General features: G+C 47.7%; 1 protein-coding gene across 1 annotated transcript in view; it reads left to right on the top strand.

The window, feature by feature from the left end:
• RAB6B (RAB6B, member RAS oncogene family) overlaps positions 1–26,919 on the top strand; it is a 127,899-nt gene that overhangs the window by 69,363 nt on the left and 31,617 nt on the right. The window contains exons 3-4 of the mRNA XM_084638910.1: positions 12,328–12,381; positions 16,211–16,316. Of these exons, the coding sequence (XP_084495036.1) occupies positions 12,328–12,381; positions 16,211–16,316 (160 nt within the window). The remainder of the gene's footprint in view (positions 1–12,327; positions 12,382–16,210; positions 16,317–26,919) is intronic.

The following is a 26,919-nucleotide window of genomic DNA, read 5'->3' on the forward strand; positions in this document are numbered from 1 at the left end:
GGATAAAGGTCAGAGAATGTTACATAAGAAATAGAAAGTAAACATGCATTCTAAATTTTAAACTTTGTCATACCAAGCAAGAGTTGAATCAAGCAGTTTTTCTCACCCCACTAAGCATTGTAAGCAGTTCACAGATTTTAATACACAGGCAGAATTCTCTGCTTAGCCTGGGACCAATCTCCCCAGTTCAGTGTCTTTTTCTTCCAAAATTTCATGTTGCCTTCAGAATAGGTGGGGGAGGAGAGAATCTCATGGTGCCACTGTCCTTTATTTCATACCCTCAGTTCATGTGCCTGGAAAAATACTGGCTCAAACATGGAGTCAAGCATCACATGTCCCGAGGCCTTCCTGAGTCACAGAGTTAAGCAAGTGCCATTGTGTGTAGCTGGAGCAAGTGCTTTTATTGAATTGTATCTCTCTTGTTTACAATTCCCCTGCTGGTCAATGGCTGGTCACTGGGTGTGGGTCACCTCGTTTGAGACTCACAACCTATTTCAAATAACAACCATATACCAAAATCTCGTAACTCTATATCCAATAATGATATACATATTTGTAGAGAACAATGAGTTTCATCAGATCATGACCTTACAAGGCATTTTTTGTACAAAATATCAGAACCATATATAAGTGGTGAGTGAATGTGGGAGTTACAGGGCACTGTCTTGAGGTACAGTGCATCACAGGACGTCACTGTCCATATTTGCTGAGTCCCCACTTCCCTCCCTTCTTTGCTGATTGTTCTTAATCCCTGACCTGGAGGGCACCCCTTCACCTCCTCAGATTAGAAGGGGTTCCCGGTGGGGCCAAGAGCCAGTATGCTCACAACATGTAGTTTGAAAGAGGTTATGCCTTTTAATTGAGAGAAAAAGGACCAGTGACATTTGGCAGCCATTTCCTCAGTGATGTTGGGATCCCAGGGCCACCTGATCTAATCAGTGTTGCAATTGATTGAGGTGAACAAACAGCTCTTTCACCTTTTACAAGCAATTAAATAATACATCAGAAGAGAGGCATAGTCTGCACAGGCTGTATTAATTTGTGTATTAAAGGCTCCCTCACGTCCATTAAGGCCACGCTGGATTCTGCAAACACAAGCAATAGCTCTGCTCGGTAAATATTTGATTGCTGCTGTCCCGAGTTAAATAGTTTGATGACTTCTACTTCTCTTCTGACTGTCCCAATTAGGGAGAGAAGTACAGTCAGTTTCACACTGCAAAGCACTGTGGGTAAAGGAAGGATAACAAGGAAGGATAACAGTTACCAAGGCACGCAGCACTTCCAAAATGCCCTTGCCTGCTCCAAGATGGTAATGTTTGCTGGTCAGCCATTCCCACCAGTTCCACGGCAATTCACCACATTGCCAGTGGCGGCAAGTGCCAGTGATGGGCCCAAGCATTTGATTTATATCCAAGTGGCTGCAAGTTTAACAATAGGCAGGATCGTTCCTAAAAGTGATCCATCCCGGCAGCAGTGAGAGGGATGAGGACAACAGCTTCCCCCCGGCTGGTTCCCTTTTGATGTTTACATCCAGAGTAAACTGCTGATCTGAAGCCTGTCTCATGCCAACCCAGGCCTTTATGGGCCTTTGTAATCCCAAGGCCTGCAGCCACTATTGCATGCAGGAGCCCCACACCTCCCCACAAGCACTAAATCCAAGCACAAGGTGGGTTGATATCTGATTTTCTGGGAAAGGCCTTTGTCCCCCTTTCTCAACCTCAGCAGACAAGTGAGCTCTAAACACCCCCCACACTCGTTAATGCCCAGAGCGGTGATCCCGTGAAATAATGGTATCATCACCCTCTCCCCCGTCCCTGCCTGAGCACATGGGAGCTGAGCCCCAGCCCCTTTCCAGGGTGCGCCTGTGTACCTTGAAGGACTCGGAGAGCAGCAGGGGGCAGGAAGTCCCAGCTAGCACATCCTGAGAGACACCAGTGGGAGAGGCAGGGTCCCAGTGCCCTCACCCTCCCCAAGCACATGGAGATGGAGCCCTGTGTGGCTGCTTGCTGGGAGAGGGGTGGAAATCTGAGGGCAGGGGGAGGCAAGGGCTGCAGGAGGAGAAGCCTCCTCCATACACACAAACACCTTCCCAAGAAAGAGCCAGCTGTGATGATTGGGAGGCAGTGTGTGGCCCACAACCTGGACAAGGGGAACGGAGCATGGGCTAATGCTGAAATACAGATATTTAAATACACGACTTTCCCTTGTTATCCAGTGGAATAAAATTGTCAATAAGCAGGCAAGAGTGGAGATTTACTGCTATTGAAACAAATCAAAGGCAAAATACAAGGAAATTTGGGGATTGGTCCTGCTTTGAGCAGGGGGTTGGACTAGATGACCTCCTGAGGTCCCTTCCAACCCTGATATTCTATGATTCTATGAAAGGAACTAGACAGCGGAACTTATAATAAGAGAAAAAGAACTAAAAGAAATCCAGTTGCATCTGACTCTGCCCCAGATCCTCACATGCATTTAGGTGTCTAATTCCCTTTGAAGTCTCTCCTCCTCCTCCATTCTCATTGCGTGTTGAACCCACTTGTTATGTTCTGTCTTCATCTTAGCCTGGAAGCGTTTGGGGGCAGGAACTGTCTCTCACCATGCATTTGTGGGGCCCTTGACCCTGATTGCGGCCTCAAGGCACTGCTGAAATACCAGCGGTAATATCACCCTCACACCTAGGAGATTGTGCCTGCTCTGTGCAAAGTCCAAGAGGATCCCCCTCAGACTGGCATCAGCAACAGACCCTGGTGCCCCATTCATAATCCTGTCCTAGCAAGAAGGATGGAGCCTGCTGCTACCCGACCCGCCGCTAAACACAGGGAGAGTAGAAGGTGGCCTGTTTCCTCGCGACCTATCAGCCAATCTCAGCAAATTTTAGAGGCACTGGGACTGACCAGTGAAGATGGACTAACTGCCATTGGCTGCTGGGCCCTGCAGCACCTTCCACTGGTGGGGTCCATCTTACCAGCCCCACCCTGCAAACCAGCAGCAGTTTATAAAGGTAAGTCACCCTCTCCTCTGATTGCCTATGAAAATGTGTTTCTGGGCCGTTTTGAAAAATCATCTTGGTGCAGTTGCTGCTGCCCCACCAGCTGGGCTGTCTGCTGAATCAGCACCCCCAAAACAACGTTCCTTCCCCGCTACTGGAGCACGGAGTGCACTTTGGAAAGACTCACGGGGCAGTGCCCAGTCCTCACTGGACTGTGGCCTCTGTCAGAGCTGCCCTTTCATTCGAAATAGGGAATTTCAAAGGAAATGACAATAAGGGAAGGTAGGAAGGTGCTTCGCTGCTCTTCCCTTCTTCAAGTCAGACAGCTGAGGCAATACACTCAGAAACTCTGGTTGGGACTTTCCAAAGGCACCTAAGGGAGTTAGGTACTCATAGGTCTTGTCTACCCAGGGACACGCAGGTAAGTTTATCCAAATTGATGAACCATGTGAATTGAAAGTGGATTTGTAAAACCACATTAAACCCCTGGGTGGGTGCTCTGATTCAGAATTAAAGAGGCCTTAATTCGATTTAGTTTAGTTCACTTCGGAAGTGAATTAAGCTAAATCAACTTCAGGCCACTTTAATTCTGAATTAGTGTTCACACTGGGGTTTAACGAGGTTCAACTAATCCACTTGGACAGTTAATTTAGATTAACTTTCCTGAGTGTCCCCATGTAGATAAGCCCTTAGGCTCCTTTCTAAATGCCAGCCTCCATGATTGGCTGGCTGCAGCCCCATACTGTTCACATCCTGCATCCCTGTAGTAGGTGATCGGAGAGACATGGCCATCAGAATGTAGGACAAGGGGAAGGAACGTTTTCTCTAAGGTTTAGCAAATGGTCAAATTACCTAAAGTTCCCCATTTCACACACTATTCTTCTGTTGTTTCTTTTTTGGTGCCTTGCGCTAAGACAATTATAGCTTCTGCAGCCAGGCCTGAACTGATGGATCTGGACTTCTCATTCAGTCTTGTACTTGTCATACGAGAGCTTGGATTTCTGTGTCTGCGGACTCTTATGCTCAGGCTGAACAGCAGACACCGTCCATGTTAACTGACCTGTTTCTATCGGTGACAGCAGTTCTCAAAGCGGGGCTGGCCACATGGGTGCCAGTTCTCTTTAATGCCAGCTGATAAATCACATTCACTTATACTAACAAACACAGGAAGGCCTCCCTTTTCAAAATCAGCTAGTGATATTTGGGTGTCCAACTTGATGCTCAGAGGGGGAGTGCTATCACAAAATGGCCCAACCCAACAGACCTAGCACCAGTCCATTTACAGCTGCTGACACATGGCTTGTGGGGACTGTTTGCTGAGCGCTGTGAGAAGCACTCCGATCATAGACCCATAGGGTTAGAAGGGACCGCAAGGATCATCTAATCTAACTCCCTGCCAAGATGCAGGATTTGTTGGGTCTAAACCATCCAAGACAAGTGGCTATCCAGCCTCCTTTTGAAAACCTCCAGTGAAGGAGCTTCCACAACCTCCCTAGTCATCTGTTCCATTGACCTACTGTTCTTACAGTTAGGAAGTTTTCTCTGAGATTCAATCTAAATCTGCTGTGCTGTAGTTTGAATGCATTGCCTCTTGTCCAGCCCTCTGTGGCAAGAGAGAACAACTTTTCTCTATCTTTTTTATGGCAGCCTTTGAAGTATTTGATGACTGCTATCATATCCCTTGGCAATCTCCTCTTTTCCAAACTAAACATACCCCGTTCCTTCAGACTTTGCCCATATGGCTTGCATTCCATCCCTTTGATTATCTTTGTTGCTCGCCTCTGGATCCTTTCCAGTTTCTCTCCATCCTTTCTATGCATTGGTGACCAAAATTGGACAGTACTCCAGCTGAGGCCTAACCAGCGCTGAGTAGAGCGGTACTATCACCTCCCGTGATTTGCATGCTATGCCTCCGTTAATGCAACTTAAAATTGCATTTGCTTTTTTTGCAGCAGTATCACAGTGTTGACTCATTTCAAGGTTGTGATCCACCACAACTCCCAGATCCTTCTCAGCAGTGCTGCTGCCAAGCCAGTTCTCCCCCATTCTGTATTTGTGCATAAATACATCACAATTCATTTTGATTTCTTCCAAAGGAAAGCATCCAGTGTAAAATTATTTATACTGGCTTACAGGACTCATGTTCTCCTAGACTGGCTCATCTATATGAGGAGGTATAATCATGGTTGGGGGGGCATAAATCATGACAACAGCATTGTTTGGGGTTGCATGAGTGTTTCCCATTCTAGGGGCCTGAACTTCCAAACAAAAAACTACAGATGTGCTAAAGTGGGGCTCTGTGATGGAGGCTGGTTGCAGCCATAGTTATCACCTGTCAGGGAGATATCCTTAATCCTGCCTCAGCCTGGGGGAGGGACCAGATGACCTCTTGAGGACCTTTCCAGCCCTACATTTCTATCTAGGATGGGACCACTACAGCCTTCTAGTGAGTCAACTGAATCCGCCTCCTGATAAATGGCACTCCCCAACTTGTCCCCAAAATAGGATGACTGCCAGGGAAGAGATTAGGCACAGTCCATTCCAGCGTCTCCAAACACTAGAGAAATGGGCTGACCACTCCATTTGAAGAGTGTGGGTGATGGGCAGCCTACCCACAATCCTTAATGCACAGGTTCCTGTTGGCCTGCTTCTCTGTTCCACCAGAACTGAGGTAGCCCTGCTCACATGACTCCCATTTGTCATGATCTGCAGGATGCCTAGTTTTAAAAGCAGTTCATTAAGTCGAGGTGCCCATCCCTCAGCGTAACATGTTGCACGTCCTAGGAGCCTCCAGCCACAGGAATGATCCCTTAACCATTCTCTCACCTCTCCGTTAAGGGGACTGCACTGTGTGGCACCAGCCTGCTAGGTACTCGGGGCTGTCTGGCAGTGGGTCTTGCCACCTAACATGCCCTCTGGGCATCCCCAGACTTGGGTCCTCATTCTGACCTATGTGCATCACTCTGATCTCATTCCTTGTCCTTTCACACCGTCTTCCAATACCTCATGCTCTGCACTCTGCAGCAGCAGTAGTGTCCAAGGTGCGGTCTAGTGTTCCTCTTTCCGGGGGCTTGTCACTGCCTCTCTCCAGCCTTCTCTCTCACCCCCTCTCTCCCTTCCCCCCCACACCAGCATGTTGGAGGGATATAATTGCTTTGTCCAGCTCTCTTCATCCCCGGCCCTGCCTCTCCACCCCCATCCCCTTTGTTCTCAAGTCAGCAGCAGTGCTTAAGTGATATATATTTAAGTGCCTCTGAGCTTCAGAGCATTGAAACTAGGTTACTTGCCTCTCTGCGCGCGCGGGGGGGGGGGGGGGGAATGGTCAGATATACAGCTAATCACATGACTGGCTCCATTGCTTTTATCTCTTAAATCCCACTTCATCCCCTATCAAGAATTTAAAGGGGGGAGGAGCAATGAAGGGGCTCAGAATCACAGGCACCGGCTTCCTCCTTTCCCTGAGAGTGCTCAACCCCCCTCATCCCCAGGCCCTGCCCCCATTCCACCTCTTCCTACCCCCACTTCACTCCCATTCTACCTCTTCCCGTGCCCGCTCCACTGCCTCTTCCTGTCCAGTTCCACCCCCGAGGCCCTGCCTTCACACCAACCCTTCACTAGGTTTGCCAACTATCTAGTCACACAAAACCAAACACCCTAGCCCTGCCCCTGCCCCCCACTCACTACATTCCCCCTCCCTTGGTGGCTCGCTCTCTCCCACCCTCACTCACTTTCACTGGGCTGGGGCAGGGGGTTGGGGTGAGGGAGAGGTTGAGGGCTCTTGGCTGGGGGTCCAGGCACTGGGGTGGAGCCAGGGATGAGAGGTTTGCAGTGCAGGAGGGGGCTCCAGGCTGGGGGGTGGGGCCAAGGGATTTGGAGTGCTGGAGGGGGCCGTGAGTTGAGGAAGGGGGTTGGGGTGCAGGAGGGTGTGGGGGCCCTGGGCTGGGGGTGCGGGCACTGGGGTGGGGCTGGGGATGAGAGGTTTGGGGTGCAGGAGGGTGCTCTGGGTTTGGGGGGTGGCTCAGGGGTGGGGCAGGGGGTTGGGGCTTTGCGTTGGGACAGGGGCTTACCTCTGGCACAGCATGGGGGCTAAGGCAGGCTGTCTGCCTGTCCTGGCACCATGCTGCATGCACCCTGGAAGTGGCCAGCAGGTCCGGGTTCTAGGTGGGGGGCCAGGAGGCTTCAGGCACTGCTCCCACCCACTGGCACTGCCCCCCTCCAGCTCCCATTGGCCAGTTCCTGGCCAATGGGAGTGCAGAGCCGGTGCTTGGGGTGGGGGCAGCACGCAGAGCCCCATGGCTCCCCCACCTAGAAGCCAGACCTGCTGGCTGCTTCCGGAGAACAGCGCAGTGCTAGCCAGGATAGGTAGCGACTAGCCTGCCTTAGTGCTGGTGCTGACCCGAGTTCCCAGGGTCCCTTTTCGACAGGGTGTTCTGGTCAAAAACCAGACACCTGGTCACCCTACCCTGCACTAGAGGCCCCACTCCTGAGCTTCCTCTTCCCCCGAAGACCCTGTCCCCTGCTCCCTCCTCTCCACCCCTTCCCCCCATTGCTTGCCCTTACGACCAGTAAAAAGGGGGGGGCATGGCTCCCTGGTCCCCTCTGTTCTGGCGCCCCTGCTTTGCCATCATCCACGAACTATGCACTTGGGAACATTTTCAATCCAACACCGGCAATTGTACAGTTGAGGTGGGAAGGCTTTTGTGTCAAAGGAAGTGGGCCCAGACCTGGTAGACGGGATCAGGAAACTAATTGGAACCTGGCTATCATCAAATGATTTGTATTTTAAAGAGAAAAGAGCTTTCTGTGATCAGGATTTAAATTCAGTGTTGTGTCATTTATACAGCCAGATATAGACTCAGAGTGCAGTTCACAACAGTGAATTAGAGGAAGTTTGTCTGTTCACCCTTCCCCATCTACTGTATGTATGCGATGCTGCCATATGGGTGTTTTCTGTATAGAACTGTGTCCTTTTGTGCCTTCACAGAGTGAGTTCTTCACAGTAGAGGCCACTTTATTTGGTGCCATACACCTCGGGATAGTAATTCCATGCTCTAATAATAAGAATATAGCAGTAGGGATATATTACTGACCACTTGACCAGGATGGTGATAGTGACTATGCTCAGGGAGATTAGAGAGGCTATAAAAAAACTCAATCACACTGGGGGATTTCAACTATCCCCATATTGACTGGGTACCTGTCACCTCAGGATGGGATGCAGAGATAAAGTTTCTTGACACCTTAAATGACTGCTTCTTGGAGCAGCTAGTCCTGAAACCCACAAAAGGAGAGGCAATTCTTGAATTAGTCCTAAGTGAAGCACAGGATTAGGTCCAAGAGGTGAATATGGTAATAGTGACCATAATGTAATTAAATTTAACATCCCTGTGACAGGGAAAACATCACAGCAGCCCAACACCGTAGCATTTAATTTCAGAAAGGGGGACTACACAAAAATGAGGAAGTTAGTTAAACAGAAATTAAAAGGTACAGTGCCAAAAGTGAAAGTTAAATCCTAGTGAGGAAAATAGAAAGGAACATAAACACTGGCAAATGAACTGTAAAAATATAATTAGGAAGGCCAAAAAAGAATTTGAGGAACAACTAGCCAAAGACTCAAAAAGTAATAGCAAAATTTTTTTTGTTAAGTACATCAGAAGCAGAAAGCTTGCTAAACAACCAATGAGGCCCCTGGACAATCGAGATGCTAAAGGAGCTCTCAAGGACAATATGGCCATTGCAGAGAAACTAAATGAATTCTTTGCATCAGTCTTCACGGCTGAGGATGTGAGGGAGATTCCCAAACCTGAGTCATTCTTTTTAGGTGACAAATCTGAGGAACTGTCCCAGATTGAGGTGTCATTAGAGGAGGTTTTGGAACAAATTGATAAACTAAATAGTAATAAATCACCAGGACCAGATGATATTTACCCAAGAGTTCTGAATGAACTCAAATGTGAATTGCAGAACTACTAACTGTAGTTTGTAACCAATCATTTAAATCAGCTTCTGTACCAAATGACTGGAGGATAGCTAATGTGACACCAATTTTTAAAAAGGGCTCCAGAGGTGACCCCAGCAATTACAGGCCAGTAAGCCTGACTTCAGTACTGGGCAAACTGGTTGAAACTATAGTAAAGAACAAAATTGTCAGATACATAGATGAACATAATTTGTTGGGGAAGAGTCAACATGGTTTTTGTAAAGGGAAACCATGCCTCATAAATCTACTAGAATTCTTTGAGGGCATCAACAAGCATGTGGACAGTGGGGATCCAGTGTATATAGTGTACTTAGATTTTCAGAAAGCCTTTGACAAGGTCCCTCACCAAAGGCTTTTAAGCAAAGTAAGCTGTCATGGATAAGAGGAAAGGCTCTCTCATGGATTGGTAACTGATTAAAAGATAGGAAACAAAGAATAGGAATAAATGGTCAGTTTTCAGAATGGGGAGAGGGAAACAGTGGTGACCCCTATGTACTGGGACCATAAAATCATAGAAGATTAGGGTTGGAAGAGACCTCAGAAGGTCATCTAGTCCAATCCCCTGCTCAAAGCAGGACCAACACTAACTAAATCATCCCAGCCAGGGCTTTGTCAAGCTGGGCCTTAAAAACCTCTATGGATGGAGATTCCACCACCTCCCTAGGTAACCCATTCCAGTGCTTCACCACCCTCCTAGTGAAATAGTGTTTCCGAATATCCAACCTAGACCTCCCCCACAGCAACTTGAGACCATTGCTCCTTGTTCTGTCATCTGCCAACACTGAGAACAGCCAAGCTCCATCCTCTTTGGAACCCCCCTTCAGATAGTTGGAACCCCTCAATCTTCTCTTCTACAGACTAAACAAGTCCAGTTCTCTCAGCCTCTCCTCGCGTCATGTGCCCCAGCCCCCAGTCATTTTCGTTGCCCTCCACTGCACTCTCTCCAATTTGTCCACATCCTTTCTGTAGTGGGGTGCCCCAAACTGGATGCAATACTCCAGATGTGGCCTCACCAGTGCTGAATAGAAGGGAATAATCACTTCCCTCAATCTGCTGGCAATGCTCCTACTAATGCAACCCAATATGACCAGTTCTATTCAACATATTCATAAATGATCTGGAAAAAGGGGTAAACAGTGAGGTGGCAAAATTTGCAGATGATACAAAACTACTCAAGATAGTTAAGTACAAAGCAGACTGTGAAGACTTATAAAGTGATCTCACAAAACTAGGTGACTGGGCAACAAAATGGTAGATGAAATTCAATATTGGTAAATGCAGAGTAATGCACATTGAAAAATATAATCCCAACTGTACATATAAAATGATGGTGTCTACATTAGCTGTTACCACTTAAGAAAGAGTGTGACATTGCACTCTATATGATTTTATGAAAATATGCTAATGAGTGTGAATATAATGTAATTAGAATATGCTTCATGCAAAAGGTCTCTTGTAAATTATCATTACAAAGTTTATAATCTACTGAGTGTGGTCATCCTCTTTGTATAAATGTATCACTCTTGTATCTGAAACTAGAAATATGAAATATAACCCTGAGGTCCTATTGTAGTTATGCAAAGTGTGGGCTATTAATGATGGTTTGGAATCTTGATGGCTCCCATCAACCAAGACAACTGTAGATGGCTCTGTTTGCTTGAAGGCCTTCCTGTGAGTCAGGCTGGGAGGAATGAGGGCTTGGGGTCTCACATGACATGTGATCATGTCACCTGAACTGGAATCCATCTTCAACCTGGCTCTTTTCCATTTAGAAGGAGGGGTGGGAACCTAGAGAGGGACAAAGGATTCCTGCCTTGTTCAAAAGCTATATAAGGGGGTGGAACAGAACGAAGGGGGCTGAAGTCATGAGAGATCTCCTAGCTACCACCTGAGCTGGACCAAGGGCTGTACCAGGGGAAAGGATTGTGCCCAGACTAGGAAGGCGTCCAGTCTGAGAAAGAAACTTATTGAAACATCTCTGAGGGTGAGATTTACCTGTATTCAGTTTTATTACTGTATTAGGTTTAGACTTGTTTGTTTTATTTTATTTTGCTTGGTAATTCACTTTGTTGTGTCTGTTATTACTTGGAACCACTTAAATCCTACTTTTTGGATTTAATAAAATCACTTTTTACTTATTAATTAACCCAGAGTATGTATTAATACGGGGGGGGGGAGGGGTTGGGCAAACAGCTGTGCATCTCTCTCTATCAGTGTTATAGAGGGCGAACAATTTATGAGTTTACCCTGTATAAGCTTTATACACGGTTAAACGGATTCATTTGGGGTTTGGACCCCATTGGGAGTTTGGTACCTGAGTGCTAGAGACAGAAACATTTCTTAAGCTGTTTTCAGTTTACCCTGAAGCTTTTGAGGGACGTGGTTCAGACCTGGGGCTGAGTTTGTAGCAGGTTAGCGTGTCTGGCTCAAACCGGGCAGGGCACTGAAGTCCCAAGCTGCCAGGGAAAACGGGCTCAGAGGTAGTCTCAGCACATCAGTTGGCAGTTCCCAAGGGGTTTTCTGTGATCCAACCCGTCACAGAGAGAGCTTGGAGTCATTGTGGATAGTTCTCTGAAAACATCCACTCATTGTGCAGCGGCAGTCAAAAAAAGTGAACAGAATGTTGGGAAACATTAAGAAAAGTATAGATAATAAGAGAAAAAATATCATATTGCCTCTATATAAATCTATGGCATGCCCACATCTTGAATACTGTGTGCAGATGTGGTCGCCCCATCTCAAAAAAGATGTATTGGAATTGGAAAAGGTTCAGAAAAGGGCAACAAAAATTATTAGGGGTATGGAACAGCTTCCATATGACTGGGACTTTTCAGCTTGGAAAAGAGACAATTTAAGGGGGAATATGATAGAGGTCTATAAAATCATGACTGGTGTGGAGAAAGTAAATAAGGAAGTGTTATTTACTCCTTTTCATAACACAAGAACTAGAGGTCACCAAATTAAATTATTAGGGAGCAGGTTGAAAACAAACAAAAGGAAGTATTTTTTCCACACAACACACAGTTAACCTGTGGAACTCCTTGCCAGAGGATGTTGTGAAGGCCAAGACTATAACAGGGTTCAAAAAAGAACTAGATCAGTTCATGGAAGATAGGTCCATCACTGGCTATTAGCCAGGATGGGTAGGGATAGTGACCCTAGCCTCTGTTTGCCAGAAGCTGGGAATGGGCAACAGGGGACGGATCACTTGATAATTACCTGTTCTGTTCATTCCCTCTGGGGCTCCTGGCATTGGCCACTGTTGGAAGACAGGATACTGGGCTAGATGGACCTTTGGTCTGACCCAGTATGGCCATTCTTATGTTCTCTCATTTCCTGTCTCCCTCTCTTACAGGCTACAATTGGAATCGACTTCTTATCAAAAACCATGTACTTGGAAGATCGGACAGTAAGTGGCAGATGCTGCTGAATTGCTGACCATGCCAAAAGAAGTTCTGTGCAGACCCTTTGGAAGAGGGAGCCACTAGCTATAATCCCTTCTATGCTGTCCAAACCTACCCCAGCAAATACCCCAGCTGGGCGCCTCCCTTTCGCCTCGTGCTGCCAATTATTGACTTTCACAGATCGCTTCACCCACAGTTAGGGTACTTAAGGGGACTGAAATCCCCTTCCCTGCCTCCATACACAGTAACTTCCCCCATGTGGCTTCGCTGCTGACCTTCTCCATCCCATCCTAGGAGGTCACCTCGCTGGTAGAGGGGTTCAAAGATAGCTGCATACCAGAATGACAGTTGTTGCCTCCCTTGAGCAGAGAGGGAGAGTTGGGTTGGGATGAAGGTTGGACATTTCCACCAAGAACTGACCTCAAAGTACCAAAGCCCTAGGCCATCCAAGTCATCAGGAACCCACAGACACACAACTGTGCTGAAGGAGTCTGATTGATTGACACACTTATACTAAACACTCCAAAGGAGGGAACTTTGGCACAACAGCCAACTCTGTCCCAGCCCTGCATATAGAGCCTAGAGATCCCCATCTCCACTGCCCTTCTGCTCCCCTCCACCTCATGGAGGCCCTGACCTTGTGTGAACAGGGTTCTCTCCCCATATACACATATACACATGCCACAGGCCATGAAAGCGTTTGGAACAATCACAGCCCTCGTATGGGGGGGAGAAAGGGCAGCTCCCTCCATGAGGCGCCAGGGGTACAAATTGCCACACAGGGGGATGGAGAGGCAATTATATGGCCCTGCTTCCTCTCTTCCACGCTGGCTGGCTGCTCCGGGCAGGGGCATGGGGAAGTGTGTGCGTTCCTGGGAGCACTGAGGGAGATTTGGTCTCCATTCCCTCTTGACCCTCCCTTTGGGGTGATGCACCTCCACACCCATCCGTCCAGTCAGTACTTTAAGATCAGATTGGGCAGTCCATGGCCAGATAGGCCACACTCTCTTCTAACTCCCACACAGGCCCTTCCGCTCCTGGACAACAGTGACCATGTGTAGCTAGCACCAAAACTCACCCCAAATGGGCTGGGGAAGGGGACAGGTTGTGCTGGGGAGGGGCATGTGCAATGCCTCCCTGAGCAACCTGTGGGGTGGGACGACTGCCCTGCTCCTAGTGCAGATCAGTGCTTTCAAGGCATGGTTGAGCCCCAAGGAAGTGGGAAGAAATGCCCTGGCTCTTCAGTTTTGTTGGATAAGGGCAAGAGTTTATCCCCACAGGCCAGCCATTCCCTGTATTCTGCCAGCTCACAGATCTTACAGAAAATGGCACTGGAAGGAAATCTGTTCCAAGTTTTTTATTTATTGATTTTGGGGGGAAATTTTGTACAAGGGAATGGGAGAAATGGAAGTGAAATGTAATGAAAGAGATGCTACAGCTTCATCCATAAACAGCCTCTCGCTATTGTTGCAGTGTTAATGCACTCAGAGACATCTGTCTTGGGTTAAATGGGCTGGTTCTACTTCAAATGGCACTCCAGTCATTCTGATGAAATCCACTGCTTAGCCGCAGTCAGAGTGGAGGAGTAACTACAGGAAGGCATGGCTACATTCCTTCAAAGGGAATTTGTCTCTGACCCAAGAGCTGGAGGATGAAGACAATTCAGCTCCCACAATTCTTTAAAAACATCATAGTCTTAGGCCTTTGAAATGGTGTGGGTTGACGCAGTGCTCATGAACGTGAGGGACTAACCTCACAGCACTGAGTCATTAGAATTCAAGTTGGCACTGAACAAGCTCCCCTAACACAGCTCTGCTGTGACCTGTAATACTAGGCCTGAGCAAGGTCTGAGAATCATTGGATGGTGGGATAGGGGAGCTGAACAAATAGGGACTAGGCTGGGTCCCACCAAACTCATGTCTTCGAGTGAATCTAAGATTTGAAATCAGGTTCCCAGGGGTGATAGGCAACTATTTACTCAGTACATACACTTAATTCCCAGTTTGCACCTCTTTCGGGTTCAGGTTTTCATACATGTCCTTTCACCAGTGGACTCCACCCCGGCCAAGGAGAATCAGCCTTTTTGTGTTCAGCCTCCATCTCACTTCTCGACAATTGGATGCCAGCTGTGACCTGGGATTCCCCCTACAGCCGCATTTTCCTTTGTCCAGAGGAGTTGTTCCATAGGAGCCAGGGGCTGGAATTTTCAATGGGGCCTGAGGAAGTTGATGTTCAGTGGAGAATATGGTGCCTAACTCCCTTAAATTCTTTTTGGAAGTCTCAGCCTAGATTAGTTATTGGATTATTAATCGGCTATGAAGCCTTTTGTGCGCCAGTAGAAATCCATCCCAGGTTGGCTGTGATCTGTTTGACCTGGGTGACCAGAGTTGGTGGCTTCACTCCAGCTCCCAGTGGACCAATGTTCATATTCTCCAAACCACCCCCATGACTGGCACTAGTTGACCTCTTTGGCTATGTCTACACAGCCCACAACAGCGAGCCTCCCAGTCTTGGTCAACAGACTCAGGTCTGCAAGCCCCATGTTACCTTGCTTAACCTAGCTGTGGAGACAGCGCTTTGAAGTTGTGGCTCAAGCTGGATCTTGGGCTAACCCCTGCCTCGGCTTCTGAGCCCAAGGTCCGGCCCAAGCTGCTATGTCCACACCACCATTTGTAGCATGGGCCTGAATCTGTCGACCCAGGCTGGGAGCTTCGCTGGCGCAGGCTGTGTAGACATGGCCTTTGCTGCTAGGGCAACGAACTTCAGAGGCAGGGAGAGTGAATTCCTTTTGAGCGGTAGGGCAGGTCCTTCCCGAGTAGGTTTGAGGCACACACCTGGGATAGCATGGGGAGGCTTGCACTGCCACTGCCTGGGCTGTAACGGCTCTGTGGGGAAAAGGAGAACTTCACTTGCCAGGGCTGTCAATCTAGCACTGAAACATATATAGTTATTCCACCTCCATGTTCCTTCAGTCCTGGGCTCCCTCTCACTGCTTTGCCAGCTGGGTGGAAAATTTTCAGCTGGAAAAAAAAAGCAGATTTGGAGACATTGAAACATTTAGCAGATTTGTGTCATTTCTGCCAAATCGTTTGTGTCAAAACCCTCCCCCCAGCCCAAAAACCTGAACAAGACCAAACATTTTGGTTAGAATGTTTTGAAATGAAACTATTTGATTTTTTTATTCAAAATGACCTTGCTATGAAACGTCCTTCAATGTTTTATTTTAAAAATGTTTTAAAGAATGCTTGACATTTTGTTCAACCTATAACAAACATTTCTTTTTTTTAACTTTTTGATTTGCCAAAATTTTGAAAAGTTCATTTTCGGGTCAACTTGAAACTAATTTTTCCCCCAAAATTGCCACCAAATCAAAAAATCCCATGTGCCTCTATTCACACTCCTGTAATGGCTCCTATTTCTATACTGTTCCCTTTCATCGCCCACACACAACTTAACAAAGTTTGAACTTCACCCTCACCTGAAATTAACCTCCTTCTGGGATGGAACATGGCAGCCACTTAACAGCACCCAGCAACACCTCCCAACAGACTAGGACAGTAAATGAGGACTGCAATATTTCCAAATGGAATGCCAAAGGGAATGTTAAAGATAGATGAAGAGAGAGTCATAAAACTGTTGTCTGGGGCTGGGAGTTTCAACACAACCTGTGGAAGTTAGCAGCCTGAGTCTCATTGGCACCGATCTCCCTTGGGTTCTTTAGAAAACTCCACCCTAATCACCTCGCCTGTTCTTCCCTTCTGCCTTCACCACCCAAATCCTCCTTTCTTCTTGTTTCTCCTACTAATTGTTTGTCTCTCATCTGCCCCCCGGCAGGTCCGATTGCAGCTCTGGGACACGGCAGGCCAGGAGAGGTTCCGAAGCCTGATACCCAGCTACATTCGTGACTCCACAGTGGCTGTGGTTGTGTATGACATCACAAGTGAGTCATGCTTTCCGTCCCAATGTCCGTGTGCCCATGCTTGGTGCTGGAATGGCAGATGCTACTCCGCTACTACCCAGCACGGATGTGGGCCACCATTCAGGAAGGCAGAAATGCAGGGCAGGGAGCCAGAATCAGCTCCAAAGTGTGATGTACTGCAAAAAATGCTGTGTAGCGGGGAGGGGAAAGTGCAGACGAGAGGGAAATCAAAGTTGTCTAGAACCTCAGATACATACAAGGTCTCCTACAGCTCAGGTCTGGCCAAGCTCTGCTCAGCGCAGGACCTGAGAGGGGGTGATGGATGGCGAATGGGGCTGATCATCACCTTTGCATTCCTCTGGTTCCTGAGGTGCTCTAAATTGTGCCTCTTATGACAGACTCCAGGGGGCTGTCACATCACCAGGGATGGCCTGTTAGGGCAGCTTTACAGCCCTTGGCACTGCGGGTCCGGAAGCTGGTCCCAAAGGTTCTGAGAGCCCAGCCAGGGGAGTCTTGCTCGTCAGCGTAAAGTGGCTGAAAAGTGCAACCAGAGCTGTGGTGGAAGCGTTCGGCACAGGGGTGCAGGCCCGCACAAGGTGCGGGGAGGTGGAGGATCCATCCCCAGGGATCTTGAGTAACCACTCTTCTTTACTGTTATTTCTATTACCTTGGGGCTAGGTGCTGTACGAAACACGGTTTTACTGGTTTAGACACAGGAGGTCCTTCATCTTCCCCCCGCAGAGTCCCCATGTCAGCGTGTAGTGAGTGTTGTGTGTAATGAGTCAGAGGGCATGTTCTCATAGTGAACAGCACTGGCTACTCCCCTCTCCAGAGCTCATGAACACTGGTTGGGAGACAGCCTGTACTTCATAGGTGACCCAAGGACATCCTTTGTTCCAAGGCCAGAGCCCATCCCCGGCTGCCTATGCAGCAGAACTTGGCTGGCTCCCATAGGTCTCCTTCAGGGCAGAGCATTGACAGGCTATGGAACTGGCTTGATTCACTTCCTTTGTTACACTTAATTAAACAATTGGCTAATGAGTCTGGAACTGTGTATTTATACCACAGACATAACACAGAAGAAGGGAGACAGTAGGTACAGGACAAGTAACCAAGGGGCACTCTGCAGTGGAACTGGACTCATAAGAGCTGCCACAATGGGTCAGACCATGATCCATCTTGTCTAGTATCCTATCTCCCACAATGGCCAATACCAGAGCTTCAGGAGGAGTGTACAGAACAGGGTAATTATGGAGCAATCCACCCCGTCTTCCACTCCTGGCTTCTGGCAGTCAAGCATGGGGTTACATCCCTGAGCATCCTGGCTAATAGCCATTGGTGGACCTGTCGTTCATGAATTTTATTCAATTCTTTTTTGAACCCAGTTATACTTTTGGCCCATGGCAATGAGTTCCACAGGTTGACTGTGTGTTGTGTGAAAAAGTACTTTCTCTTGTTCGAATTAATTTCATTAGGTGATCCCTGATTTTTGTATTGTGGGAAAGAGTAAATAACATGTCTGTATTCACTTTCCCACCACTGTTTGGCATTTTATAGACTTCTATCATATCCCCGCTTAGTTGTCTCTTTTCTAAGATGAACAACCCTAATCTTTTTAGTTTCTCCTCGTATGGAAGTCGTTCCATACCCCTGTTCATAGACTCATAGACATTAAGGTCAGAAGGGACCATTATGATCACCTAGTCTGACCTCCTGCACAATGCAGGCCACAGAATCTCACCCACCCACGCCTGCAATAAACCTCTCACCTATGTCTGAGCTATTGAAGTCCTCAAATCATGGTTTAAAGACTTCAAGGTGCAGAGAATCCTCCAGCAAGTGACCCGTGCCCCATGCTACAGAGGAAGGTGAAAAACCCCCAGGGCCTCTTCCAATCTGCCCTGGAAGAAAATTCCTTCCTGACTCCAAATGTGGCGATTAGCTGAACCCTGAACATTTGGGCAAGATTCACCAGCCAGATACCCAGGGAAGAATTTTCTATAGTAACTCAGATCCCACCCCATCTAACATCCCATCACAGGCCATTGCGCCTATTTACCATGAATAGTTAAAGATCAATTAATTGCCAAAATTATGTTATCCCATCATACCATCTTCTCCATAAACTTATCGAGTTTAATCTTGAAGCCAGATAGGTCTTTTGCCCCCACTGCTTCCCTTGGAAGGCTGTTCCAGAACTTCACTTCTCTGATGGTTAGAAACCTTTGTCTATTTTCAAGTCTAAACTTCCCAATGGCCAGTTTATATCCATTTGTTCTTGTGTCCACATTGGTATTGATCTTAAATAATTCCTCTCCCTCTCTGTTATTTATCCCTCTGATATATTTATCGAGAGCAATCATATCTCCCCTCAGCCTTCTGTTGGTTAGGCTAAACAAGCCAAGCTCCTTGAGTCTCCTTTCATAAGACAGGTTTTCCATTCCTCGGATCATCCTAGTCGCCCTTCTCTGTACCTCTTCCAGTTTGAATTCATGTTTGAATTGATGCGTCCCCAGCTTATAACTAAAATTCTTGTTATTAATCCCTAAATGCATGACCTTACACTTCTCACTATTAAATTTCATCCTATTACTATTACTCCAGTTTACAAGGTCATCCAGATCCTCCTGTATGATATCCCAGTCCTTCTCTAAATTGGCAATATCTCCCAGCTTTGTATCATCTGCAGACTTTATTAGCACACTCCCACTTTTTGTGCCAAGGTCAGTAATAAAAAGATTAAATAAGATTGGTCCCAAAACCGATCCCTGAGGAACTCCACTGATAACCTCCCTCCAGCCTGACAGTTCACCTTTCAGTACGACCCGCTGCAGTCTCCCCTTTAACCAATTCCTTATCCACCTTTCACTTTTCATATTGATCCCCATCTTTTCCAATTTAACTAATAATTCCCCATAATGGTACCATATTAAACGCCTTACTGAAATCTAGGTAAATTAGATCCACTGCATTTCCTTTGTCTAAAAAAATCTGTTACTTTCTCAAAGAAGGAGATCAGGTTGGTTTGGCATGATCTACCTTTTGTAAAACCATGTTGTATTTTGTCTCATTTACCATTGACCTCAATGTCCTTAACTACTTTTTCCTTCGAAATTTTTTCCAAAACCTTGCATACTACAGATGTCAAACTAACAGGCCTGTAGTTACCTGGATCACTTTTTTTTTTTCCTTTCTTAAAAATAGGAACTATGTTAGCAATTCTCCAGTCATACGGTACAACCCCTGAGTTTACAGATTCCTTAAAAATTCTTGCTAATGGGCTTGCAATTTCATGTGCCAATTCCTTTAATATTCCTGGATGAAGATTATCTGGGCCCCCCAATTTAGTCCCATTAAGCTGTTAGAGTTTCGCTTCTACCTCAGATATGATAATATCTACCTCCATATCCTCATTCCCATTTGTCATGCTACCATTATCCCTAAGATCCTCATTAGCCTCATTAAAGACTGAGGCAAAGTATTTGTTTAGATATTGGGCCATGCCTAGATTATCCTTAACCTCCACTCCATCCTCAGTGTTTAGCGGTCCCACTTCTTCTTTCTTTCTTTCCTTCCTATTTATATGGCTATAGACCCTTTTACTATTGGTTTTAATTCCCTTTGCAAGGTCCAACTCTACTTGACTTTTAGACTTTCTCACTTTATCTCTACATGTTCTGTCCTCAATAAGGTAGTTTTCCTTGCTGATCCCTCCCATCTTCCACTTTTGCTTTCTGCTTTTTCTTAATCACCTCTCTGAGATGCTTGCTCATCCAGCTTGGTCTACAACTCCTGCCTATGAATTTTTTCCCCTTTCTTGGGATGCAGTATTCTGATAGTTTCTGCTGCTTTGATTTAAAGTAGTCCCAGGCCGCCTCTGCCTTTAGATCCACAAGTTCTTCAGTCCAATCCACTTCCCTAACTAATTTCCTTAATTTTTGAAAGTCAGCCCTTTTGAAATCAAAAAACCTAGTTGCAGATTTATTTTTGTTAATCCTTCCGTTCAGTTTGAACTGAATTAGCTCATGATCGCTCGAACCAAGGTTGTCCCCTACAACCATTTCTTCTAGGAGGTCCTCACTACTCACCAAAACCAAATCTAAAATGGTATCCCCTCTAGTCGGTTCAGCAACTACTTGATGAAGGAATCGATCAGCTATCGCATCTAGGAAAATCTGAGCCCTATTATTATTACTAGCACTTGTCCTCCAGTCTATATCTGGGAAGTTAAATTCTCCAATGATCATGCAGTTTCCATTAGTATTAACTTCATTAAAAACATTAAAGAGGGCTCTATCCATACCCAGATTAGATCCCGGCGGTCTATAGCTCACCCCAAACACTATCCCAGGGGAGGCTCTAGTAGTTTTCTTCCCCAATGTGATTTTTGCCCAGACGGACTCTGTCTTATCCATTTCATCACTTCTTATTTCTTTACATTCCATCTCATCATTGATATACGTTACTCCACCACCTTTACCTTTATTTCTGTCTTTTCTAAACAGCACATACCCTTCAATATCTGTACTCCAGTCATGACTAATATTCTACCATGTTTCTGTTATCCCTATAATATCTGGTTTCACTTCCTGCACCAGTAGCTCTAGTTCCTCCATTTTGTTACCTAGGCTCCTCACATTGGTGTAGAAACATCTTAATTTTTGCTGTTTGGCCTCGCTCACATTCTTTACCTGATTAGGCACCGTCATTCTACAGCCAGTATGACCTATTAGACTGGTATCCACACTGCCCTTCCTCCTTATATCCATTCTCCTACCCACGGCTGTATCCTTTCTTACGTTGTTTTCTTCTGTCTAAAATCCTGCTAAAATCTGGTGTGGAGATTACCTGGACATCTCCCAACCATCTCCCCCAAATTCCTAGTTTAAAGCTCTCTTAATCAGTTGTGCCAGCCTCCATTCTAGAAGTCTATTTCCTTCCCTACTCAGATGAAGTCCATCCCGAGAGAACTGTCCTCTGTCCATGAATGCCTCCCAGTGGCCACACATCCCAAAGCCCTCCTTATAGCACCACTGCCTAAGCCATCTGTTGATAGTCATAATCTTGTCACACCTTTGTTGCCCTTCTCTAGGAAGAGGCAGAATCCCACCGAAGCCTTGATTTCCTTAAGTGACTTCCCCAGCCTGGCATAGTCTCCCTTGATACTTTCCAGCGAGAATCTACCGGTATCATTTGTTCCCACGTGAAGGACGATCAGTGGATTCTTTCCCACTCCCTTTAGGATCCTCTTCAACCTCAGGTCCACATCCTGTATCTTAGCATCTGGAAGACAGCACACCCTTCTATTCTCTGGATCAGCTCTGGTTACAGGCCTCTGCATTCTTCTCAGTAAGAAGTCCCTGATCACGTAGACCTGCCTTTTCCTGGTGACAGTGCAATTCTCTGGTCTATCCCTTGTTCCCTCTGGCTGCAAGTTCTTTCCATTCCTATTCTCCCTTGTAACCCTCTTCAACCCATCCCGTATCCTCCTGGGGCTCATATTTGGTGTAGTCTCCATTGCTCTTCCCCTTTTCATAGAATCATAGAATATCAGGGTGGGAAGGGACCTCAGGAAGTCATCTAGTCCAAACCCCTGCTCAAAGCAGGACCAATCCCCAATTTTTCCCCAGATCCCTAAATGGCCCCCTCAAGGATTGAACTCACAACCCTGGGTTTAGCAGGCCAATGCTCAAACCACTGAGCTATCCATCCCCCCTGAGCTATGCCTCCCCCTTTTCCTATAGGACTAGCCACTCTTCTCTTCTTCCTTGCCCTTCCATTTTCAGTGACCACCTGCTGAGCCCCTTCTTCATTTTCCAACTCTGCAAACTTGTTCTTGAGCTCTATTTCTCCTTCACTAGGCCGTCTTTTCCTCTGCCTGGTTCTTTTAGTCACATGCTTCCACTGTCCATTTTCTTCACCCAGCAGTCTCCCCTCAGAGTTCTTCAGTCCTGCTAACAACTGCAAGTCTGATCTTTTCCCTTCAGCCTCCTCATGTCTTTGCTCCATCATCTGTTCAAACTCCCTTCTAAACTCAACCAGACTTTCCACCTGCATCTCCAATCCTCGGATCTTTTCTTCCATCAGTTCTATCAGACGACATTTCATGCAGACGAAACTCTTTCCAGGTACCCGCTCCAGGATCATGTACATACTGCAGCTTCCACATCCAGTCATCTTCATTGTGTCTTCCACTACATGGGTCACTCCCACTGCTGCCTCTGTATCTGTCATAGCCTTCCCACCTAAATCCTGTTCATCTGGGAAACACAAACCACACCAAAACACCACCACCCACAGCAAAAACAAACCCCAAACAAGCACCACAAACCAAACTCCCCTTTCAAACTCCCCTGTTTACAGCTCTGTTTGCTGGCTCCTGTGCTGCTGCCTGACTGGCTGGCTACCTTTATAGGACCACTACTCAGAGAAGCCCCACCCCCTAATCAGGGCTCAACTTCTTTCCCAGCACAAAGCCCCTACAAGCCTCTACACATACAAATAATACAAATACAAAACCAAATACAAATACCTTCATCTTTGTTGTGCTTCTCTGAACCTTTTCCAGTTCCACTGTGTTCTTTTTGAGGTGGGGCAATCAGAACTGGACACAGTATTCAAGATGTGCGTGCACCATGACTTTATATAGTGACATTATGCTATTTTCAGTCTTATTTTCTATCTCTTTCTTAATAATTCCTAACATACTGTAAGCCTTTTTGACCACTGCTGTGCACTGAATGGAAGTTTTCAGAGAACTAGCCACAATGATTCCAAGATCTTTCTTGGGTCGTAACAGCTAATTTAGAACCCATCATTGTATACGTATAGTTGGGATTGTTTTCTAACGTGCATTATTTTGCACTTATCAGTGCTGAATTTCTTTGGCCATTTTGTTGCCCAGTCACCCTGTTTTGTTGCCCAGTCATCCTCCCTTTTGTGATCCAGGAAGAGGGATTGCTCGGAAGAGATGGGATCCACCTAGCAAAGAGAGGGAAAAGCATCTTCGCAGACAGGCTGGCTAACCTAGTGAGGAGGGCTTTAAACTAGGTTCGCCGGGAGATGGTGACCTAAGCCCAGAGGTAAGTGGGGGAGTGGGATACCGGGAGGAAACACAAGGAGGAGGGTGGAACAGGGGAAGCCTCTTGATTCATACTGAGAAAGTAGGGCAATTGGCTAGTTATGTTAGGTGCCTGTACACGAACGCAAGAAGCCTGGGAAACAAGCAGGAAGAATTGGAAGTCCTGGCACAATGATGTGATTGGAATAACAGAGACTTGGTGGGGCAGTTCACAGGACTGGAGCACTGTCAGGGATGGGTATAAGCTGTTCAGGAAGGACAGGCAGGGGAGGAAAGGTGGGGGAGTTGCACCGTATGTAAGGGAGCAGTATGACTGCTCAGAGCTCCAGTTTGAAACTGGAGAAAAACCTGTTGGGAGTCTTTGGGTTAAGTTTAGAGGCAACAGCAACAAGGGTGATGTCGTGGTGGGCGTCTGCTATTGACCACCGGACCAGGGGGATGAGGTGGACGAGGCTTTCTTCAGACATCTAACTGAAGTCTCCAGATCACAGGCCCTAGTTCTCATGGGGGACTTCAATCACCCTGACATCTGCTGGAAGAGCAATACTGCAGTGCACAGACAATCCAGGAAGTTTTTGGAGAGTGTTGGGGACAACTTCCTGGTCCAAGTGCTGGAGGAACCCACTAGGGGCCATGCTCTTCTTGACCTGCTGCTCACAAACAGGGAAGAACTGGTAGGGGAAGTAGAAGTGGGTGGCAACCTGGGCAGCAGTGACCATGAGGTGGTTGAGTTCAGGATCTTGAAAAAAGGAGCAAAGAGTAGCAAAATACAGACCCCGGACTTCAGAAAAGCAGACTTAGACTCCCTTAGGGAACTGATGGGCAGGATCCCCTGGGAGGCTAATATGAGGGGGCAAGGAGTCCAGGAGAGCTGGCTGTATTTTAAAGAAGCTTTATTGAGGGCGCACGAACAAACCATCCCGAAGTGCAGAAAGAATAGTAAATATGGCAGTCGACCAGCTTGGCTTAACAGTGAAATCTTTGATGAGCTTAAACTCCAAAAAGGAGGCTTACAAGAAGTGTAAATTCAGACAGATGACTAAGGAGGAGTATTGCTAGGGCATGCAGGGGTGTAATCAGGAAGGCCAAGGCACATCTGGAGTTGCAGCTAGCAAGGGATGTGAAGGGTAACAAGGAGGGTTTCTACAGGTATGTTAGCAACAAGAAGAAGGTCAGGGAAAGTGTGGGCCCCTTACTGAATGGGGGAGGCAACCTAGTGACAGATGATGTGGAAAAAGGTGAAGTACTCAATGCTTTTTTTGCATCAGTCTTCACAGACAAGAGCAGCTCCCAGACTGCTGCACTGGGCAACACAGCATGGGGAGTAGGTGAGCAGTGCTCAGTGGTGAAAGAACAGGTTCAGGACTATTTAGAAAAGCTGGACGTGCACAAGTCCATGGGTCCAGATCTAATGCATCCAAGGGTGCTGAGGGAGTTGGCTGATGTGACTGCAGAGCCATTGGCCATTATCTTTGACAATTCGTGGCTATCGGGGGAGGTCCTGAATTATTGGAAAAAGGCTAATGTAGTGCCCATCTTTAAAAAAGGGAAAAAAGAGAACCCGGGGAACTACAGACTCACTTCAGTCCCTGGCAAAATCATGGATCAGGTCCTCAAGGAATCCCTTTTGAAGGATTTGGAGGAGTGGAACAGTCAACATGGATTCACCAAGGGCAAGTCATGCCTGACCAACCTGATTGCCTTCTATATTAAGATAACTGGCTCTTTGGATATGGAGAAAGCGGTGGATGTGATATTTCTTCTTCGAGTGATTGCTCATGTGCATTCCACAATAGGTGTGCATGCTCACCACATGCACTGGTTCCGGAAGTTTTTCCCCTAGCAGTGCCCGTAGGGGGAGCGCCCCTAGAGACCCGTGGAGTGGCGCTGCTATGGTGCGGTATAAGCAGGGCCAGCTCTAAGTTTTTCGCTGCCCCAAGCAAAAAATTTGCTGCCCCAAAAAAATTTGTGATCAGGTGGGGCTGCGGCTCGCAGGTGGCGCTGGAAGCGGAGGGAGTGATGTCACCTTCTCCTAGCGCCTGCAGGGGCTTTACCTCCTCCCCCACGCAGCCGCGCAGAGAAGCCCCGATATAAGGGGTGGCACAAGGCAGCGCAGCAGCCAGTGCGTAGAGGAGGCGGCACAGTCCCGGTTCCCCAGCAGGACTCGCCCTCTCCTCCCCGGGTAGTGGCTGGGCCCTGGCAGCTCAGCATCCCGGGGTTGGAGCTTCCCCTTCCCGCTGCGGCTGGCGGCGCGGCACCCTTGCCCTGTTTAAGTGATGCAGCTCCGAGAGCACAACTGCCCCAAAACAAAAGGATGGCCAGAATGCCGCCCCAAGCACGTGCTTGCTTTGTTGGTGCCTAGAGCCGGTCCTGGTATAAGGGCACTGCGTGCTCCTCCCACCCTCAGTTCCTTCTTGCTGCCAGTGAAGGTGCTTTGGAACTGCTGTGCTCCAACTCTCTGCTATAGCTTTCCCTGTTTGGACTGTCATTAGTTTTTAGATAGTTAGTACCGGTAAAATAAAAAGAAGAAGAAAAAGTTATATAGATAGAGTAGAGAAGTGTATCAGGGTCAGGTAATGCCCCACTCCCCGGGCATTAAGTCGTGTGACACTTGTAAATGGCCTATGCCCGTAAGTGAGCCGCACACTAGCTGTTTACGCTGACTTGGGGACACCCCCCTCAGCGACCGCTGCAAGATTTGCAGATCATTTAAGCCTCGAACCAAGAAGGAACGGGACATACGTCTCCGAGCCATATTGATGGAGTCAGCCCTAACCCCAACACCGCTACGCTGCTCCTGAGCAGCACTGAGTCGGCACTGAGCACTGCAGCATCGGTGTGTGGTGACCTGGTGGTGCCCTCCACCGGCCGGCACCACTCCCCATCCACGGGACACTCAAAGAAGACGAGGAAGTGATCTTCTCCATCAAGGCACTGGGTCAAGACTGGGGGAGAGATTAGACCCATGTTGCGCAGCTCTCGATCCCCTTCAACCTCGCGGCCTCCGACTCAAGTTGAGCAGAGTAGCCCAGTCCACTCTGAGCCGGCCTCCCCGGACGCCAGTGGCCACATATGGGTGCCCTCCACGCCAGAGGCCGTAATGTCTCTCCCAGTACCAGCTGTTTCGACCCCAGCGGCTTCCTGGTCCAGGGGCAAGCTAGCACTCGGACTGCCATAGTCGCCACCCAGGCGGCACCGCTTGCGGTCGAGGGAAGGTTCCCGATGCCATTCTCCGCAGACTGACCAACCCGCTCGCAGCCCGCACTGGTCCCCACTGACTCCTACCAGACTGTCTGGCTGGGTGCCGAGCAGCAGGGAATCCAGGCACCGCTCCGCATCGAGGTTGCTGACTCTGAGAAGCCACCATAGCCCCTCACAGTGCCAACGTTGACGCCACTCACGCTCTCCGTCCCAGTCGAGGTCCCTGGCGCAGCACCGCTCCCGCAGCCCCAGGTGTAGATCGCTGGCAACTGGCCGTCGCGGATCCGCCCAAGCAAGCCATTCGCAGAGCAACCGTTACAGACGGTACTCCTGCTCCTCTAC

The sequence above is a fragment of the Lepidochelys olivacea genome, assembly GCF_965140295.1.
Source record: "Lepidochelys olivacea isolate rLepOli2 genome assembly, chromosome: 9".
Classification (NCBI taxonomy): Eukaryota; Metazoa; Chordata; order Testudines; family Cheloniidae; genus Lepidochelys; species Lepidochelys olivacea.